Raw genomic sequence first — 23069 nt, 5'->3', positions numbered from 1 at the left:
CGCAAAATCAGTATGTGCGACTTTTTGTTCGTTTTGTGATGCACGGTCACACACACACACACACACACACACACACACACACACACACACATATATATATATATATATATATATATATATATATATATATATATATTTCTGGCTTTTTTATGTGATCCATATCAATTCATGCTCATGAGCGCAAAGGAAGGCACACTGAAATGATAATCCTTTTGCTATCTTTCGTTCTGTTAATGGACAGATGCTTACAAGATATATGAATAGAATTATTTACTCTCTAGAGTTAAAATGCAAAGTCAGATATATCCGTGTTTATCAGTTTAAGTCTAATTCAAAGCTGCATAAAACTAAATAATTGAAATATGTGTGATTATTACAACGATATCTTCAAACATATTTCTTGTATGTAACGAGTGCAATGTCACTGAAAAAAAAAAAGATTGTTTATTTTCCTTACGAATTCGATGATAAACTGCTGTCAAAAAGTGAGAATGACGCTTATCTGTTTCTGTGCATGCAAACACTTTACATATGTGACCGTGCATCACAAAACAAACAAAAAGTCGTACCCATTGATTTCATGTGAGGACTCAAAAAAGCTGAAACGGGTAAACCAAGTCAATTTTTAGTTTTCCATATTTTCTGAAAGAGCAATATATCCTTCTTCTACACTATTCGTAAGTTTGGGACATCAAAATGGTTTGAAAAGTAGGTTTTCCGCAGTTTCTCTACAACCTGTTCTTAGAAGCGTAGTGTGATCAGATATGTCTCAGAGGCCCCTTGTTATTTTGTTTTTTTTTTTTGGAAAATCTTGTGCACACTCTTTAATTTCAATTCAAATAACTTTTTAAAGGATAATGTCACTGCTTTGAAGGTTGGCATTTACAATGGACAACATGCATTGTGTTGATAGAACATGCTCAATTTCAGCTTAATCTGACAATTCCTTCATTGTTGTTGCTTCGGTGGTTAACATCCTGTTTTTGTCCAATTCATCACACAGCTAGCACGGCTTGGTAAATATTAAGCGCTTGAATAAACCTTGTACTTCAGAGCCCCTTTTCTCAGTTCACACTTTTCCAGAGTATGTGCTTTCTTTTCGATATTTAGATAGGTTAAAAGAGTCCATGTGAATTGAGTTACATATCATATTAAAGCTTAGAGTCTGCTATTTCATAATCAGCCCTTATAGTAGAGGCTACTATGTAATCCCGTGAGATTTTCGTGCCAAAATTGATTTTTTTCGCTAACTTTGTCAATTTGGGGGTGCTGAATCCAAAAAACTTTGGTTCCATTTTTTCTGACCACGTCTTCAGCCGCCATTTTGAATTTCAAAATGGCCGCCCTTGCAGACTGTATTTTGACCCATATTTCATAGAGTGAGCATTGTAGAAGCTTAAAATTTGGTGCAAAATGCCTGGGTGTGATGTCAGACACTCTGATAAATCTCTGTCTGATATTGTGGATTGTTTTTATACAATTTATAGGCTGCCATTTTGAATTTCAAAATGGCTGCCATAGCAAGCTGTATTTTTACCCATATCTCATAAAGTGAGCATTGTAGAAACCTCAAACTTGGTGCAAAATGCATCGTTATAATGTCAAGCACTCTGATATATAATTTTCTGATATTGTGGATTGCTTTGTAGAGTTGGTAGGCCGCCATCTTGAAATTCAAAATGGCCGCCATAGCGTTTTTACCTATATCTGTTTGCAATGATTGTAGAAGCATCAAAGTTTTAAGAATGCACATGCTTGTGGTGTTCAATGGTCCAGCACAGCTGTTTCCTAATTGTGGATCATTAGATAGACCACCATGTTGAATTTCAAAATGGCCGCCATAGAAAACATAATTATAATACTGTGGTAAGCGCCTTAGATGAATGTGCCAAAATTGTCCTAGTTAGATTGAATTTATTTCCAGTTCACGCAGAATGACAGCCATCTCTCTATTCAAAATGGCCGCCATAAATTCAAAATGTAAGGATGAGGTTCTAATTACGTCATCAAGAGATGCTGAGGGGCAAGAACTGCGTAAGGGGGGAGGGGGCATATCACTGTCCGATAGTGTGGGCAAGCGTGTAAGCGTTACATCCCATATAGCCAGGCGGGTATGCGGTTTGCAAACTGCGCGCTAAAACAGTTCGTTTTTGCCTCTCAGGCAACACGTTATTTTGTGTTGTGGAACCTCGTTAATGATTATATTTAATCCCAATCAATGAATATCTGTATAAAAGCAAGCATTCATGCAATTGAAGGTGATCTTAAAAAACTTGATGCTGCCTCAAGAGAATGAAGACAAACGAGGAAAAGTCTCGCAATGGCAAGAAATGCTATGGTCACCCTACCAGGCATCCCATTCACAAGCTTGTTTGTTGGCCATAAACTGAAACACTTAAGGTTTGATAGAAATAATTATTTTTGGAATAACACAGAATGAAGAAGGAATAAGTAGGCTTTTCCTGATTGCCCTTGAGTGCGTCATCTTCAATTATCAAGACTTCCAAGATGCTTATTGCTGTACAGCCAATTATTCTAAAACTACAAAGGAGTAATGATAGCTCAGTTCTGTGGCGCTTGCATCCATCAGAATTTCTCCACAACTTAGAAGATCATCACACGAGGGTAATGTAAGAAATTGACACTGCCTTGAAGCTGATAAATGTGGTGTTTGGCAGTCAGGTATCAGAAACATTCAAGGGAGATACTCTAGAAAGAGATGAAAAGGGCAGTTTTAATGTTTTGTACTAAGAAATTGTATCTGCGAGAATTAGAATATATTAATCTCTGGAATATTGTGAGAAAGGCCAGACATTGAGCTCGTGCGAAAAAAAAAAAATACACCACGTAAGATTGGATCCAAAGTCATTAAGCTTATAAGGAATCGCAAATTCTTCATAACATTTCTACTCGTTCTACAACCTGATACATGTAGACCTGTCATTATCCGGTCATTGCTGAACGATACAATTATTGAAAGGTATAAGTTCTAAGTAATTCCACAATCACTCTTCATCTCATTGTTTTATGGCCTTCTCCTCATTCTCCCTATTAAAGGTTCATTTTTCCTACCCATGAATGCCTTAGAAACTCACAAAACTGAGCCAAATAATAAGCCTGAAAGTTGAAATACTGAGCAGTCAATTCCATCTGACACAGAGACCATGGAAAGAAAAAAAAAGAGTTCATCAAAGATGCCATGGGAGTTACTGTCACCCGTCACTCACAAGAGATAGCCTCATTCCATTGTATGTATTAGAGCAACGAGAAAATCAGAGATATTGATGATTATTACGTAGACTCTAACATTTCAATTATCCTGATGGATCTTTTAGGTTTGCTTCACTTACTGCATTGCATGTTGTCTGCTCCATCACTGGAAAAGGAAATGATAAAGGTACAATTGACAATTTTGAGAGATTATGCTCTGCAGTTTGTTGCGAAAAAATAGGAACAGGTAAAGGTCTGCGTTTTAATGCCTTTCATGGTGCTGGCTGAAGTTGAAAATTTGAGGATGTCTCCAAGAGCAGATGGACCAAGAAGTATCTAAACCTTGAATCATGCAGAATGTGCTATGACACAGTCCGTGCCTTCCAGAAGTTTGGCGTGGATGACTTCAACCAGGACAATTTCCGGCTTTACCCTCATAGAGACTTGACGATATAACCAGAGAACGAACCTCGTAACTCTCACAACCTAATTTGTGCCTCTAATACATATGAATATGATATATTAGATTGCAGATATTTCGAAAGGGTATGCATAAATTGTTCAATTATTATAAAATGCTTCGAACTTCCTACATCAACGGTAGCCACAGAATTCATTATCATGCTCAAAAGCAAGAAATGCAAGAGTCATTATTTCTAGAAGAATTTAGAACTAGTTCTCCCCTGTGTACAGCTTTAGAGTGCTGTTTCTAAACATGTGCAGGGAATGAGCCTAGAAAACATAACATCTAAGTGACTATCCCATGAATTGTTAGAGTATATAGGGCTAATATTGTAAGTTCTTACAACCAAATCGTCTAAATGGGGCATTATTTAGTCAGTCAGACACAGTTATTGGAAGTTTTTTTTTTGAGAGTCATTTGTTTTTAACATCAAAATCACATGATTTCCCATTCACAAATTTTACCCAAATGCTATGCTTTTAAAGGAATGTTCACATGGCAGCATTTTTGCATTTCAACACAACAGTGTACCTACAGGACAGGAAACACTTGAAGTGATTGACTTATACATGAGTGTTTCACCATGCTTGGGTTTGCAGTTTAAAGATCTTACAGCACCAAATAGGGTCGAAATACATCTTGAATTTCAAGAGTGGCGACCAATACAAATAATCCATTATTACAATACAGAATGTATAGGCCCTATGTGTGTGTGTGTTTAAAGAATGTACACTGTAAGCCACCATAAACATTGATATGTCTAAAAGTTGCTTGTAACCAGAGATATCAGCTGAAAAGCAGCCATTTTGAATTCTAAGAAGGCAGCCTTGAAAGTTAGGCCTATCTGCAATTTTAGGGAGGGGAAAAGTACATCTGAATGTTCAACATTATGAGCCCGGTTTATGCCCGAAATGTGAACTGTCTGTATTGCGTACAACATGAGATATGGGTCAAAATATACATTCTGGTATGGTGGCCATTTTGAATTTCAAGATGGCCACCTTTAATATCAAAATGAACCATCGTTCACTCAGAAAAAGATGTTTCAGAATGTCTGACAACATACGCATACTCTCTGTCCCAAATTAGAACCTTACACAATGCATACGATATGAGATACCAACGGTCCAATTACATTTGTTATGGTAGCCATTTTGAATTTCAAGATGGCCGCTAAGGAAAATGATCCATCATTAAATAAATAAATGTACATAAAATAGCATGACTGACATCATAAGCATGCTTTTTGCCCCAAATTTATACTCTACATAGTGCTTACAACCTGAGATATGGGTAAAAATATGTTTAGCTATGGCAGTCATTTTGAATTTCAAGATGGCTGCCTAAAAAATGTATCAAAGCTATCTACAATATTAGAAAATGGTGTATCAGAATGTCTGACATCACAAACATACTTTTTGCATCAAATCTGAACCTTCTATGATGCTCACATTATGCAAATTGGGTCAAAATACAGTTTGCTATGGCGGCCATTTTGAAATTCAAAATGGCGACTGAAGACGTGGTCGGAAAAAATGGAACCAAAGTTTTTTTGATTCAGCACCCCCAAATTGACCAAGTTAGCTAAAAAAATCAATTTTGGCACGAAAATCTCACGGGACCCAATGTTTCGACATAGTAGACTGTACTATTAGCTAAAAATCCATGTCTGGCGACTTTTTGTTGGTTTTGTGGTGGAGGGTCACATATAAACACATAAATGTGCATAAATATAACTGTGTTTGTGTGTTTGAGTGTGTGTGTGTGTGTGTGGCTGTGTGAGTCTTTAGTCCTATGCATAAATATGTCTTGTGACACACATTGTATACAAGAGGTCACTTTAAACCGCCCACAATTCTGTCTGTCATACATAAGAAGAATAATTAACCCTTTGAATCCAAACAAATGGACTGTTCCATTTAATCCCACTACTGTTACTAGGAGAAGAATTCGGACTTACCTGTTACCTCTTCGTTTTCGCCTTTGAATATAAATGTAAGGTGTTAAGGGGTCAAATGTATACCTAAAAAATCTGGGAAGGAATTCCTAAATTGTTACATCTAAACTATTATGATCTGTAAGCTCCGAAAGTTTAAAATACGCACATTTTTTTCTGGAAGTAAAAAAGTGCTCAGACACGCAAGATTTTAGTCCATACACACACATAGACACACACACACACACACACACACACACACACACACACACACACACACACACACACGAACACATAGATACTCTATTTCCCCGATAATATTTATGCCTGCATATAGCTTATTACACACTGTTCAATAAACAATACGTTTTCCCTGCACGATGGCAAAAAAAAAAAAAAACTATTTCCGTCATTTACATTAATATTCTGCATTCAACCACACCATATAACATGACCTTCTTTAAATCTTCAGGCACTGCGGCTTTACGAATCAAACAGGAGTATAGTTTATTTCATGAACAGTAGGCATCTTACATGATTTTCTGAATATTACATTCCGACCTACGGCAATAGGGCAGACAACGGACCCTCATTCAAAACAATAAAACCGAAACTTGCAGCTACACGTGAAAGTCTGGGCAATGAAATGATGTTTCTAATTTGCCCGAAAATAGCTGAATACTCTCATATATTATTTAAATACATTTTATCCTTGTATATTTCTCGACTATGAACGAGCTAAATAAAATCCCAAACAAATATTAATTAAACACAGTTTTTAACGTGATTAACTAGTTAGTGCATTTTTTTGGTAGTTATTGACTATGCTAGGTATGAACGCAGTCTTTCTATTTTTTTTTTTCATTTATCATTATTTATGTCGCCTATTCTCTATATGCTCTGGTGAAATTAAACGACACCATGTTCTTCACTTGTACATTGCTGAGTAGACGCAGATTTGCGGTTCAATTCACTATCACCACTGAGACTGCTGGATGCTATTCCAAATTTCGCAGTTTTACTTGAAGATCAATTGTGACAAAAGTTGGTAGGTCAGAGTGTAGTACGGCGAATTCGGAGGAAAAAGTGAAAATCTGCTTCTTTGAGGAGAATAGATGTTTTGAGATATCATTACATCAACGTGCTGCCTCACGCAAATTGTAACTGTAAGTAGCAAGTAAACGCCCCCACTCCCCCCCCCAAAAAAAAAAAAAATACAGAAAAAGTAGAACATTTAATTGAGATAGATTACAGTACAAAACTCATTGTTGTAGTTAATTACAGTAACAAAAGAATGTAAATATCCGTCGATTACAAAACAATAATCAAATATTCAGCATCTCAGGTTAACAGATGCATAGAAACAAAAGCAAAAACAATGATCTAAAGCTGAGGCAATATTTTAGTCAAATACATTTGTGTAATTGATCATTTCTTGATTGCGAATATAATAGGCTTTATCGAATTACATTTATGTAAAAAAATATACCTCAGAATAATGGAAAGTTTGCAAAAACTACCATGAAACATTCTAATAAACGCATATCAAAGATTTGTATTTATCTGTGTAAGCAATTTCGCAATCACTATTCTTTAATAAATCTTCCCATTTCCTCGTCATGCTATCTTTACTCTGAACAAAGTGAAGCGTTGGCACTTCGAGCTCCATACTACCCTTGGACTCAATTCGTTGGAAAGTTGAAATCTGAAAAACGGCGGTTTCACTTTCTGGTGCATATTTACAGACGACATTTGTTTTATCGTTCCTTTGCTTTATCCAGAGACAGCGTTACTGGCCTGAAATAAAGAAAACAAAACACACAAATTGAAATAGAGAAGAATGCGATTACCAATTTTACAATGACAATAATATATCATAAAAAATATACACAAAGATTGATTCAGTGATTCATATGTACACACACATTATTTACGTTATGAAAAATGTACTTGACGCGTTAAACGAAAGCTTTGATGTTCTTTACGGAAATATACACCAAATGAAACATTTTACGTTTTCAACGTATAACGTAAAACGGGGGACCTTTTCCCGTTACAATTGCATTAGAAAACAGTTATGTTCTGTTTTTGACATTGTGACTATAAAGTATAGAATAGATTTGTCCGTAGTACAATGATTTAGTTTAAAATAGTGTAATAATAAACGCGGAAGCGACTGTCATTGGGGCTGAACGGGTCAAAATTTGACCATGTTTTTTGAGAAAATGACACCGATGAGATCAAGACGTAATTTAGGACCAAGTATCTGATCACAAAACAAACAAAAAGTAGGGTTTACGTGAGGACTTCAAAATAAGTTAAATACATGGGTCAACCTGGTCACTCTTCAGGGGTGCGTTTTTACATACGCATATATCTTATGGAAGAGAGATACAATAATTCTTCTTCTACATAATTGTAAGGTTTGATTTCATAAAAGAAATGGGAAACTGTGTCTACAGAATTTTTTTTCTCGATTTTGTTTTGTTCGTTTGTATATAGAATAGTGAGACAAGATTATCTCAGAGGTCCCTTTTCATTTTTTTTAAAAACCATTACACACTCCCCACTTTCAAATCTGATACTTTTAAAAGGATTGGGCAACTGTCTTCAACGTTTAAATCAGTCATGACCAGAATGTGCCCGCTGGGTAAAAAACATTTAGCTTAACATAATGATCTCTTCATTTTATTTTCTATATAAGAAGTGTATGGCCTGTTTTTGTTCCATTCGTTGCACAGAACATAGCTTGGTAAGATTAAGCACTTGAATATACCCTGAACTTCAAAGCCTCTTTTCTCAATAAACACTTTTCTTGGAGTTCTATTATCAATTTTATTTAGGTTAGAAAAGTCCATTTGGATTGTGCCATACATCAATTTAAAGCTTAGAGTCAGCTTTTTCAGAATTTGCCATTGACGTGATATCCCCGTCTGGGGATTTTTCGGTGGTTTTCTGATGCAGGGTCATATTTGAAGATTTGGTAGTTAGCATTAATAATATACCTGTCTCTTTGACGTATTCGATGATGTTCCGTACGACATCATCGACGTCAGCATCGACCATATCATCTACTGGTACATCTTGCACGTCATCGACCTCTTGGAACGTTTCCACATCTGCACCATAAGAGAAATGAATTAAAATAATTACATTTAGATATGTGATTTCTTAATGCTACTTAATTTGCTTTAGTATCATCCACTGTAATTATGTAATTTCTTAAAGGGCAGCACAACCTTCATATACATGTGGATTGAGTGAATGCAGCAATATTAGCAGAACACACCAGTAAAAGTTTGGGGAAATTCAGACCGTCCGTTCAATAGGTATGAATTTTTGAAGTATTTGTGCAGTAACTCCTGGATGAGAAGACTACCACGTGTGTGATGTTACATTTGGATAGAACTATATATAGGGAAAAAATAAAGAGCATTAAAAAAAAAGAGAAAACATTCCATTTTTTTCGACTTGTGAGTGACGTATGTTAATCATAATATTATTCCCCATGACTTCTGAAAGAGGGAAGTCAAGTGTTCCTTTATTACCCGAGATTGGTGATTATTCTTTATATTTACTCTATAATCATTGGAAACATGTGACATCACAAGCTGTAGTAGTCTTCCCATTCAAAAGTGACTGAGCAGAAACTTAAAATGACACCAGCATGTATAACGCCCATATCGTCACCACTTACAAAGAGTTGTAACATACATTGCATCGATCATGGAGAGACAGAAAATGTGTAAGCATCACCGTCGGTCGTTCATTCGTAAGCATTGAACAAAAAAGTTGCAAATCTTTTGCTGATCAGAGATCGTCTGTTAATGAATTTACCAGAGCATAAATGGAACAACTGCAATATTGATGTCGCCCCTATACCCATGCATCGGAACAGAACTATGTGTTATTACTTCAATAATCATATGACACTTTTCATTTTTCGTAACGAGCCTCGAGTGATTTTTTTTTTTCGTTAGTGTGGAATAAAGACAGTTATGACGGAAGACTTTTGAAACACTAAACAGTAGAACCAATAGAGCCATTCAAAGATGGTGCTTTTCATTCTTGGAGCAAAGAATAGAGGCGTACGATGTCCTCATTGTCGAGCTCCTATTACGAGGGCAGTCCATTAAACAATAACCTTCATCCACCAGTGACTATAGCTTGTCAATGAGGACACAATTCCCTCATCTTCTCTATTTATTTTTTCCCCTGTACTCCCCCACCCCCTTTTTTTGAGATGGTCCGAGGGAAAACGAGTCTATGAATGATTAACGAGATCTCAGTATGGTGTTACTTGCCTTCGGGGCTCAGAGCAAAATCCCAAGCCCTCTTCGTCGGATTCTCTGTGGATGAAGGAAAAAAGACGACCTCGTGAAAAGATCATTGGGTGGAGATTAATTTTGTCGGACAGCGCACGGAGTCGATGTGCGTGCTCTTCCAAAATGACAACCGAGTCGAGATGGGACCCAAAAACGAATTATCGTTCGTGTTATCATGTCATCACTTATTCACCTATTTCATTAAATTTGATAAACGAAAACTCACAGATCAGCACCGTTACAGTTGAACGATTAATTCCATTCACAGAAATGAACATAGGAAATAAGATATGTGATTTCAAGAAAGCCTCATCCGGGTCTACATAATTATATAAGAAACAAGCACACACACACACACACATACACACACATATGTATATAATACATATAAGTATATAATGAAGAGTTTGTTTGCAAAAACCGATAAGTCCATATTTGTGAAATGGAGATATTTGCGATTAAAGGTAAAAAAAAAATAAAGAGAATAATAAGAAAATTTTTGCTTATTTTGGCCACAACTTCAAAAATGTACGTTTATATGTAGTGACCAATATATCACTTAAAAGGTACTAATTTGTACTTTATGAGAGAGACCGTACTTCAAAATCTTCAGAAATGGACTTATCGGTTTTTGCAAACAAACTCTTCGTATATATGTATATATATATTCATAGGAAGAGATTTCCAAAATATTGAATAAAGAAGAACGAAAGGTGAATACAATCATAAGATGACGAACCAATTTCAAATTACACTACGATTGTAATTTATGGTCATAAACCTATACGTAAGAAGTAAGGGTAAGAAATGGATCGCTCCTACTATTGAGTAAATTACAAATATTTTTGTCGAAGTAGAAATGCAAGGCATCGATGAAATATCGCATAGACTAGTTCAAATAACGTTGAAAAAAAAATCTCTATTGTGCTAATTACAAACCGACTTGACGCCCATTTTTTTTCGATAAATTGATTTGATTTGTTAGCGAGCATCGCAAAACCAACAGCTAAGACTCAAAATAGGGGGAAGTGTTCAATCTATTTAATGTAACGTTGTTTTTCATATATTTTGTTACATTTTACGTGGAAAATGATTTGTTTGCTTGAAGATTCACGACATAGACGAATGAGAGCAAAATTTGTCGACTCTCAGACACTTCGTTGGTCTATGTAAGAAACACACACACACACACACACACACACACACACACACACAAACCTATCTTTGATTTTTTTGTTAAACAGTACCAACCTGCAGCTTTCAGACGCTTATCCACATTTTACAACTTCACAACATTTCACAAACTCACTTATGACATAATAATAATAATAACAACAGCAACAAAAAACTTACCAGCCGCTCTAGAGATAGGACTTTGACGAGGACCCCAATTTCTTTTTAGATAGGTATCGAGTGGCGGTGCTAGAAGAAGTTAAATAATTAAAATATCATAGCCGAATCTTTTCACAAGAACGGTGAAAGTGTAACAAGGGAGCGTTTTATGTACTTCTGTGCGCGAATGTTTTTGACTGGGGCTTTCCTACATACGCATAGAATATTGAGTAAATCTATTTCCCCTTCGATTTTCTTTTTGAAAAACATTTACCAGTATCTATTCTATGGCATCTTACAGAACAAAATAATGATGAAGTCACCCCAAAGGATTTGTGTGTGTGTGTGCGTGTGTGTGTGTGTGTTTGTGTGTGTGTGTGTGTGTGTTGTGGCTTGATAAGATAGACTGCTGGTTATCATACGTTAGCATGAAATTCATTTGAACAAGATACTTAATAAGGCCAAAAAGACAATTCAAATGCAATAGATGATGATAAAGAAAGTTAACTTGTCGGAATTAACTTATCAAAATTCCAGCTTAATCTAGATAAATAAGACACTCTTTGTAATGCTGGTGTATATGAGAGAGGGAGATAATAACAGCATTTAATGACATCTGTTAATATGGGATAATCATATTAACCTGCATAATTGGGACTGATAGACTGACGAAGAAAAACCCATACGAAATCATGAACGGTTATCGCTGACTGTGTTTACAATTTTTAACACATGCAGGGTCAGTATTACGATGTGCAGTACATAAAGGTTGGAAAAAAATGCAACAAAATTGACTGAAAAAGTGAAAAGGTTCAATAAACTTAAGGCATTTCCATTTTTTTAAAGGTTGAGGCTTTGACAGAAGGCCGGGGATTTAATATTTACTAATTAACAGCCTATTGTAAATTGATCTTTTTGATCCATTGGTGATGGTCGTGGGGATCTTAGGCGAGTTTTCATTTTGCATTTCAAACAACATGTCATAGTTTCATTTTTTTCTTCCATTTTTAAACAACGTGTCGTATAGTTTCATTTTTCTTTTTTGTTTTACTAATTTGATCTCATGTCAGCTGAAATTGGTTCCTTTGATTGTGCTTTCTATCTCTTTGAAGTTTCATTAATTCTTTTTTTTTTTTTTTGGTTCTCGCATGTTCTTTTCTGAGGGTCCCATACAGCACAAGCTTTGCTTTTTAGTGGGACCCTCCATTTTCATTCCAATCCTTATTTAATTTGCACTATGCATTTGCATATATTGAAAAGAATAGAATTACATTTTCTTCATTTTGTTACTAGTTATCACATATATTTTGTTAATTTAAGTTTGTTCGCAATCATTATTACAAATAAAATGTTCTCCTTATACTTTGTATAACATTTGCTTTGTTTACTTGATAGAGATAAAAATGAATTGGAAATTTGAACTTTGAAAATGATTTTAAGCAGGCCAACAGAAAACGAAGCAAAGGACGTAAATATGCTAGCTTTGGTTATGTGTAATCTTCTAGTTGGGTTGAAAATTAAAGAGCACCATATTATAGTTTTCTACTTTTCTATCATATGTGCATCTCACTTTTCAAGATTTTACGTTACCGTGAACGAGTAACAGTAATTTTGATAATCAAGAATATTCTGAATACGGGGGAATGTATACTTACACATCCTACCCACTCTTGGACGAGAATTCCACACTCTGGTGTCCCTGACATATGGACCGTCTAAACGAAGAGAAGAAAGGGGGGGGGGGGTATGATTATCATCTAACGCTATTGCTTTCCGAACAATATTATACCATATGTGATCGTGCACCATAAAGATAACAAAGTCTCACCTCAATTTGTCGTGAAGACTCAAATAAGGTGAAATTTGTCAAGTGAATATTTTCCGAAAGAACAACGTCTTTTACGTATTTCTAGATCTTGAGATTATAAAACGAATGGAAATTTGTGCGTTTTGCAGATTCTCTACAACAGAATTTGCTTGTTCATAGAATAGCATGATAGGGTATATCTTAAGGCCACTTTTTCATTTCTTGAAAACTCTTTACATGCTCTCCACTTCAACCCTACACTTGATAACCTCTATATTCACTGAACACTTTTTTCTTGAAATCATTTTACACAGGTTTGAAAAGTCTGTTTGTACGAAGACAAATTAAAGCTTTTAGTTGCTTTGTCAGAATTATGTCCAAATTTAACTGAAAAATCCAAGTCTGGTGACTTTTTGGTGGTTTTGTGATGAAAGGTCACAATTACTTTTTACTTTACACAGTGTATGCAATCTATTTTGCCATTTGGATATATGGGAGAGGCGTGATTATCAATAAAACATGTTGTTGTCGTTTTTTTTTGTAAAGTAAGCACTTTACCAGACTACATGTGCTGAAGCAAAATGATCAACGAGCAGATTGGCATTATCATTTATTTCAAACAAATTGGACCCTAGCTTTCGCTGTATGAACGCAGTTGTACAATACTGATCTGTCACGTATGCATTAATACCAACTATTTTACTGTAAAACTACTGTGCTTCTTCACATTCAGGTCCCATATCCCTGGTGAGGTTAATATGGAAACAGGATACTATAAATGTGTCTTTTAATACATAATAATATGTCACCCGCTACAACAAAAGGATTCGAAAGTCGGGAAAGGACAATTTTCTGAAAATGACATGAAATTATTCCCTTACTCTTCCACTTTAATTTTATGTATAACACGACTCAGAAACGTTGCGGAGATATCGATGATTTTATTTGTGTATGTCGAGTGGTTTAGGAAATCAGCGTTTCGAGAAAACCGCTTTCAAAGTTTTCCTTCCAACGCTTTCATGATCAAGGGGATGCAAGACATTTTTCACCGCTTGACAATAGAAGGTATGCTCTAAGCAACCTCCGCGATGTTCATTCAAGCTTAGCACCAGCGGTCTACGCACGACCAATCAGTAACCAGGATGCCACGCACTGACCAATAAGATCACTACCTCGTCGCTAGGGGCGAAGTCTAGCTGAGGCGCTAAATCCAAATCTTCGGACATGTTTCTGTTCCGTTGAAAATCGGGAAATCATGGCCCCAAAAAGCGCTTATTTCTTGCCTTTCCTTTGATCATTTAGCTTCAAAATTTCAGCAGATGATAGATGAGACATTAGACTACCAAATTATGCCCCCCCCCCCAAAAAAAAGTGATTTGTATGACCGATTTTGATGATCTGACTTCATAACTCGATTTTCTTGGCTCAGCCGTCAGCGACTTTATGGTCCTTTTGTTGTGGCCGATCACATATTATCTACTTACAATGATGCCTTGCCATGCCCAGCCACCCGGCGTTTTGCTAAAGATAAGAAAATGATACAAGCAATGAGCAATGCATTAGGAAGATACAAACATATTGAGAAAGAAAAAGGAAATACAAAAATGTAATTACGTACATATGCATAATTATACATTCTAGGAAAGAAAAGTCAATTCTTTTCTTTTCAATTTGAAAATTTGCGATAAACCTGTTATAACAAACAAATGAGATAATGACATTTAGATGATATCGATTGGCTACATCGAGATCTGATGATGGACTTATTGTAAAACGCTTACGAATCTTGCTTAACCCGTGTTGAGATTAAACTGAATTAAATTACACAACATAGTACCATATGCACATAATACAGCAAGTGTAATCAAATTGTATATCTACAATCGTTATACTTCTTTCTATGTGAGTTCAGGTAAAGACAAGAAAAACCTGATTTGAACTCTCCAAACGGTTTGGTTGTTGTTGTTTTGTACGGCCTTGTGAACATCATCATGGTTGTAGCCCAGGAAATGAAATACAAAGGCAATGTTTTATTATGGTTTTATGCATTAGCTACGGAGAGAGGGAATACAGTATTGCGTGCATCCATGTGGTAGCAGTATATCGAAACCATTTCATCTTGCATTTTGGGATCCTTTCGAAGTTGCACAACGGATCACCTTTCGGGGTGACACGCAGCTTATAAAACATGCATCTGACCTGTAAGGAAACAAGCCAATCGGACTGAGTAAGAAATGTGTTCAAACATTTCCTGAGTTATCAGGTCCAGTTGCAAATCAGATCAGACAATGATGAGATGGGGTGTAAAAAAAAAAGAAACAAAAAACCCTGCATTTTTGTCGTCCTTGGGCTCGAAAATGAGAGGAAACAGAAGCCAGAGACAAGGACAAAGAGGCTAGGACTTTAATAGAGATCGAATTCCACTCTTGCAGCACATTAATCATTAAAAGTAAGTATAACCTTCGCGCTTTCTCTGAGCTGGCGAGTTGGGCACACTGAGTGGGTGACACGACACAATGGAATACCTTCTGATGAATTTTCCATAGGATATGCCCCGATTGAGCTTGTTCTGAGGTTTGTTTGGTTGCTTCGTTGCTCTTTTTCTCCTCCATGTGTAACAACTTCAGAGGCGATGTTTCAAAATACAATATGTTTTGACATATCGCCATTGACGATTTTACAAGAGTAGATTATGTTTGTATTCCCGGATTGCCACATGCATTTGTGAAACAGCGAGACGGAAATCAAAATCAATTTAATGAAGCATTCAAAATTATCATTAACATTCTACAGATCCATGAATAACAGCACTGAAAAATCGAAGAATGCATTTGTCATACTTGCATGACAAAAATAATGCACCTACTATGAAATGAAATGAAATGATGTAATGGTGTTGTGAAAATACCCAAGTCCACACGCAATCACATACCAAAGATGATAATTACATCCCCATACACACTTTTTTTGTGAGGACAAAAGTGAGACTTGGTGGAAACCGCAAAGCCAGTGAAGAATGGGTTTTGGTTTCTTTCAACATGTTGGAAGATCATATCTCTTCATCAACACCAAGAAAACGTTGCCCCACAAAGATTCCTATACCCCTTTCATAAACTCATCCTCCAATTATCCGCCTAAGAATAATGCGGACATTTCAATAAAAAATGCGTTCACAATCTCTGAAAATTATCCGCATTATTTTTACGAGCGCCCGTCCTGAAAAAGGCGGATAATCGTCATGGTGACTGCACACGTCCCTCCTGCGGGAAAGACAGGTGACGTTTGACCGCACCCCGGCAATTCTGCCCCCAAGCAAAGACGTAGTATCTGAAATTTTTGTCGATGTTCACTTTTTTGCATAAATATAGTCAGTGGGCAATCCTTCTTCATACGACATATTCAGATTTTTGAAATAAAAAATGTTTGGAAAGCTACTTTTCCGTAACTGCCAAGCGCAGTATCTACACTTAACTTGCACTTTCCCCAAGGAAAAACGCAGTATCTACAAAGCTAGTCTTAATTACCAGACACTCTTATTCATATATGTGAATACTTTGCCGGTTGTTCTGTAATTTGAACGTAAATTACTTTCATTAAATATACTTGCTCAATAATAAAACATAGTGTTCAAAATATCTAAACGAAACAATAATGATTAGTAAATATCTTGATAAGATCGTGATCCTTATACAAAACACAGTGTGTGATTAAGACTAACCGAGTGCACATTAAAACAATTTATAAAATGGGTTTAAGAATGTAGCCAATAGAAAGTGCTGAAATGAGTCACGTGTGCGTTGGTTATTTTAGTCCCATTGCCTTGCGTGTTAAATCCTATTGCCGATCGTCTGTCCGCGCGGCGGCTCCTTTGAATTGCATGCATACACGCTGTCAATCCTGTAAACAACTTCTAGTTCGGGCTCCCGGCCGGCCGGCCTTTCTTGTGCATAACATTGTGTGGCGTACGTATACTCTTATACAGTATTTATATGTGCGGGATTTCCGAGTGCGACGTGCGTAAATGTTTGGGACGAACATCTTCGGACATCTTGACCCACAAAGGTACGTGAAAAATGCTGTTAGTTTTCGACACATTTTATAAAACAAATGATGCACAGGCTTATTTCGTGGCGTTAGTACTCACTCTACCCTGTGCATCATTTCTATAACAGCACAACACTGACAGCTTGCAGCTAGCTGCACTGAGCATGCAGTCAGCATAGGGCAAGGCTAGTCAGCATACAGTGGAAGTGTGTACTTGGATTAAAACAAAATGTTGTCGTGGGGAAAATTACTCGTGAGCCTAGCCCTCAAGAAAAATTATCTGCAGATAATGAGTAAGTTATTCAAAACTATTTCAATATTAAAAGAATAAAGCTGATCGTTTGTCACACGAAGCGAGGTAAGCAAAAATGCATACATTTGTGTTTACCTCGCTTCGTGTGACAAACGATCAGCTTTATTCTTTCATATTCTACCACGATGATGAACATCTTCCGTACTATTTCAATATCAACTTGTTGTGAAGTAACTTTGTTAGGCCTAGACCCTAGTCAAAATTCCTCAGGCTCCGAATCCGAAAGTTTCGGCGAAAGGCAATAGATCTAGACCTAGATCTATTTGTGCTGTGTTGGATAAACGTCAGGTTATGTAACATGTTAGACCCTGTAGATCTAAGTCTAAATCTAAGACTTGTCTAACTGTTACTCTGTTAGACAGTCATAAACGTTTGAGTCTTGCGTCTCTTTTCTAACGTTAGACTTAACGTTAATCAGAACTTTCAGGGTCCGTATTCCGAAAGTCTAAAGAAAGATCTAGTGTAGGACTAGAATAGGCCTAATGATAGAGCAAGCCTGTTTATAAAACTAAGTAAGAAGTCTAAAACTAAAACTTCACCACTTAGAATCCTAAGTCTAGACGTGAAGTGTCAATGTTCAATTATCTACTCCCTACCATACTGTCTTAAAATTAGAGGGTCTAAATAGCTGACAATAGATTATGTGAAAAATAGGTAGGCCTAAATGGACAAAATAGAGACTGTTAAGAATAAGTTGTATTTTAATTCTTATCTAGACCCTAACACTAGTGAGACTGGGTTGCGCAAAATACATGCATGATCCCATGCTGCATGCTAACGTTACAACTTACAAGTAAAAAAGTTACATTACAAATTTACATGACATAAAAACTTTGGTTTGATCCAGAAGGAATAGGCCTAGAGAGCGAATGTAACTTCGATCTAGACCTAGATGTATTTTTTTTAAATTAAAGAGTCCTGTCTCATGTAGGGCTTAGACTAAAGTAAACCTTCTAAGTGTTAGGCTATTCTATTTTTCTGTCAGTATCGTGCATGTATAGCTAGCCTGAGGCTGTAGACTCGTGTAGCCTGCTACGTACGTATCCAGCCTAGAATAAACGTTACATTAAAACTAGTCTAGATCGATGTAGGTCCAGACATCCGATTTAAATTTATTTTGGACTAGACAGACTCTAGCCTAGACTGTACAGATCTAGATCTAGATGCTAGTTAGCGGCTAGGCCATGTAGCACCACATTACAGCCCTGGCAAGCTTCATATTAAACACGCAACGTTACAGCTAGATCGGTCTGGGAATGTTTTACTTTTTAGGTTTGAGCTGCAATCTGAAAAAGCAAAACGTTCAAAGAATGATCTGTTATTTGTTAATGTTATGAAGCCTGCTCTGTAATCAGGGTATAAATGGGCCCAAGGTTGAGGATGGTGCATCATGAATACTTGTACAATGATGTATACATGCGTACATAATTATGACAGAAGATTAATCCTAGTCATTCCACTGTAGATACTGAGTTTTTCCTTGGGGAAATTCGTTCCATTGCAGATACTGCGTTTTTCCTTGGGGAAATCAGTCAATTGCATGGGGTTTCCCCAAAGTATCTACATTTTCATCAATAACTTAAAAACAAAACAAAAACACAAAGTGATATTTTCCAGGAAAATTGGTAGCTAGATAGACTAAAATTCCACAATTAAGGAATTTTTCAAAAGAGTATATTTTCCAGGGGCTTTGGCAAAAATATAAAATAGTAAATATCTCGGTTGTTGAGAAATAGAGCTGGATGTAGATACTGCGTTTTTCCTGAGGGGGGGGGGGGGGGGGGGCAGAATCATCAGCATTATTTGGGTTTGCGTTCATAAACTCCAAATCTGGTCCCGATGCTGCTATTATGCGGATAATAGAAGGGTCGAAAAAAGCGGATTATTCTTCCCTCGCTCCGATTTTACGACCAAGTGATGCGGATATTATCCGCATTATTTAGTTTATGAAAGGGGTATTAGTCAAGGGCAGATTCTGAAAGAGCAGACTCTAAATTACATAATCTATAATAACGCAAGACTAATGGCTTTTTTAAATTTAAAGGGATGGTACAGTTTTGGTGGAGATGAGAATTGGACTTTTAACTTTTTGCGAGATACCAAGAAAACACTAATGAAATAGTAGAGAGCATACCATTTTAAGAGGAATTCAATGTTTATCAACTGTTTATTTGATGAAAACCAGGTTTTGAATGACTGAGACATCCAAAAACAAAGTAAAACAAAGTGATCGTAATAAAGTGTGGGTCCCACACTTATTAGAATCGCTCTGTTTTGGATATCTCAGCCATATCAAAACCAATTTTCATCAAACAGACGTTGAATTCCTCACGGAATTATAATTATTCTCTTTCATATTTCATAAGAGGTTTCTCATTATCTCACCAAAAAATGTTAGAAACCTTAAAGTAGGTCTCACCCAAAACTATACGATCCCTTTAGATAATGGAAAGAAAATACACTCCCTGGGAGAGTGATGAGAAAAGAGGTTTCAAAGTTTAGCATGTAGTCAAATGCTTAAAAGCTGTTCTCTTGAAAGGGACGGACGGACAATGAGGAGATTAGTAAGTTACCTGACATTTCCATTCATTATCAAAACCAAATTTCAATGCTGTTGTATCATCCTTCCAAAAGTAATCAATTTTGGGTTGAAAAAGAAAAGTGTGTAATGGGTTTTATGAAATGAAATAGGAACTCTCAGACGCACCCAATCACAATATTTTACTGATAAAAAGATATATTCTCTAAAAACTTCAACAAAAAACCCCAACAAAATCGAATTCATTTTATAGTTCCACATTAACAATCATGTAGACGAAAACGATCTCATTTGGGAACATTTGAGTCGAATAAACTCATGCTTTATAGGCCAAAAATGCACTATCAGTTTGTTTCCTTATATCTATATGTATCCATCTGGCTGTCTGTCTATACATATATATATATATATATATATATATATATATGAAGAGTTTGTTTGCAAAAACCGATAAGTCCATATTTGCCAAATGGAGATATTTGCGATTAAAGTTCTAGAAAAATAAAGGAAATAATAAAAAAAATGCTTCTTTTGACCATAACTTAAAAAAATATACCTTTATATGTAGTGACCAATACAAAGTATTATTTTGCACTTTATGACAGAGATCGTACTTCAGAATCTTCAAAAATGGACTTATCGGTTTTTGCAAACAAACCCTTCATATGTATATATATATATATATATATATATATATATATATATATATATATATATACATAATGTAAAAACATTGACTTAATGGACCCATTTCATTCATTTTGAGTGATTGCGTAAAATCGAGTAGTTTGACATTATGGTTTTGTGATGCATGGTCGCTGACAATGTATTATAGGAAGGCTTACCGTTTGCTTTTTGACTTGCCGTACGTCGTCTGCAAAAGCGGCCGCAAGTGCCACCGCAAGTAGCGTGATTGCTACCGCCTTCACGTTGACAATCTGCTGCATTTTGATTCTGCAAATAAATAAAGACGAGACCAGAATTTTTTTTTTTTTCAAGATTGACACTAATCATCGATCGATAATTCCCTTACCTATCCTGAAAATAGTCAACCAGGAGCGTAGGATATACCTTTTGAGATGTATCATGGTAACCACACTTTTGGTGTCAGTGCAAATTGCAAATTACTCTGCATAGTTCTGGCCTCCCTATGTACTATTTTTCCCGGTAGGTTCAGGCAGTCATTTTCGCTATCCCTATTGCAGTGAGTGTCTACACGTTGACACACAGTTTAGAAGGTATTATAGTATAAACACATAATTCGCTTGCGTGGTGTGTATTGCAATATATCTGAATTTCAATATGTTTGTAGAAATAGTAGTCAATTCCGTTAAAAAAAAAAATGTTTCGTTACTGTTCGATGTGGGATTGAGTTGGAATGCAGCCATAAAAATTAATATCCTTTCTGAAAACGTAAAATTAGCTTGTTTGATAACAGAATACGTGCATTGTTAACGGCGTTGGCATGGGTTAGAATTACAATAAACTTTTCTTTCTTTTTTATTAAATCTAACGCTTTTTGATGTTGCTTTCGTTGATTCTCCCAAATGTTTACGCAAATCTCTCATTATGAACAAGTCCCATTTGATGAGTTGTACATTCCCCTCCCAATTATTTCAGGAACACTATTCCCTTGTTGTTGTTCCAGTTCTTAGTTTTATCTGATTGGGATATTTTCTTTTTGTATGAGCTTTGTATTAGCTTTGTATTAGCTTTGTATTAGCTGACACGACACCTAATCCCATTACTAGGCAGAACACTCCGCATCCCAATTGATCTGGCGTGGGAGAGAGAGACAGAAGCATACAGAGATAATTTCACCGAGAGAGATTAAGAGACAGAGAGGAGAGAGAGGGAGTGAGGGAGAGAATGAGGGAGAGAGAGCGAGAGAAAAGAAGAAAGGAGGCTGGAGGGGAGAGAGAAGAAAATTACCTAAAAGAGACGAGAATTGAAAAAAAAAGCAAACAGACAAATTGTATTGCGCGGACCACTCTTGTGCACGGGTGAAGCTTTAACGATCCACTCACATTAACGGCTGTAATGTTTTACTCCCCTTGTTACGTGATTGTAATTCAACTGCGAATCCCATTCCCACCTGAGCCAAAACTCTTGTTAGGAGATATCTCCTATTCCATATCATGTTGGCGTGCCAATCCAAGCACAGCGTCATGATTGGGTGCTCCATTTTTTATACCGTTTACCTTCTGGCTGTAAACTCATGAATAATTCAATGCTACGGCGAACACATAGACGTGGAGTTAATGGCAGGTACAATTTTAGGTGGGTGTGTTTTACCTGCTTGGTATCACCATGTTCATGGAAAGTGAGTATGATTACACATTTTCCTTCACAAAATTTCGTACTCTGATTCATTAAACTGGTTTATTTTTTCTTCCTTTGATCAGAGATGATTGAGAACTTCATCATAACCTTGTCAAAACGGAGGGAGGCAACAACTTGTCATTTTGCAACAACATTTGGTTAGGAGAAGCAATCATGGAATCATTATATTTTATGTTAACAGGACCCTGTTGCCTCAAAGTTGAGATCAAATATAGCTCAGAAAATCAAACTTATGTCTAAGAATACTCGATTCTAATTGGTTGATGCCTGATCTATGTTTGATTTTCTGACTTATTTTTGATTACACCTTTTTTTTTATGCAACAGGGCCAGACGACAGAAAAAAAAAATGTAGTCAGAATTGGCACAACGCCTCTTGTCACACACACGTACACACGCATACACATTCACGCACTCACATACACACTCACAGAGAGACACACACACATGCACACGCACATACACACACACAAACTCTAACGCATATGCACACGTTAAAGGGCATTGTATAACTGAAATCACAATACAATAGAGCATACACAGAGGTGACGTCACGCGTCACACACCTTCCGCATTCATTTTATGAAGCATTTTTCGTCACTGTCGTTGTTCTCGTCGCTTTTTTAGTTCCTTAAAAAAAAACTTTTTGCTGCATCTGTGCGTATGTGTTTTTTTCTGTGCTAAAAGATGCACAAAAGAAAATAAAAATGGAAAATAGGAAGGAAAAAAAAAAAAAAAAAACGTTCAGGTACTGAGAA

The 23069-nt window shown here is 36.3% G+C and overlaps 1 protein-coding gene across 1 annotated transcript in view; it reads right to left on the bottom strand.

Moving 5' to 3' along the window:
• Positions 1 to 7070: 7070 nt before the first annotated feature.
• LOC139745449 (tubulin beta-4B chain-like) overlaps positions 7071 to 23069 on the bottom strand; it is a 37485-nt gene continuing 21486 nt past the window's right edge. The window contains exons 4-10 of the mRNA XM_071655837.1: positions 20815 to 20923; positions 14558 to 14594; positions 12922 to 12981; positions 11288 to 11356; positions 9914 to 9958; positions 8615 to 8728; positions 7071 to 7406 (exon numbers count right to left, since the gene is read on the bottom strand). Coding sequence (XP_071511938.1) covers positions 7399 to 7406; positions 8615 to 8728; positions 9914 to 9958; positions 11288 to 11356; positions 12922 to 12981; positions 14558 to 14594; positions 20815 to 20923 — 442 coding nt within the window. The 3' untranslated portion in view covers positions 7071 to 7398. The remainder of the gene's footprint in view (positions 7407 to 8614; positions 8729 to 9913; positions 9959 to 11287; positions 11357 to 12921; positions 12982 to 14557; positions 14595 to 20814; positions 20924 to 23069) is intronic.

The sequence above is a fragment of the Diadema antillarum genome, unplaced genomic scaffold, assembly GCF_040938485.1.
Source record: "Diadema antillarum isolate AM-2024a unplaced genomic scaffold, OU_Dant_1.0 seq00001265_RagTag, whole genome shotgun sequence".
Taxonomy (NCBI): domain Eukaryota; kingdom Metazoa; phylum Echinodermata; class Echinoidea; order Diadematoida; family Diadematidae; genus Diadema; species Diadema antillarum.
The sequence above is the reverse complement of the archived record's forward strand: the minus strand, read 5'-3'. Positions and strand labels throughout refer to the sequence as shown.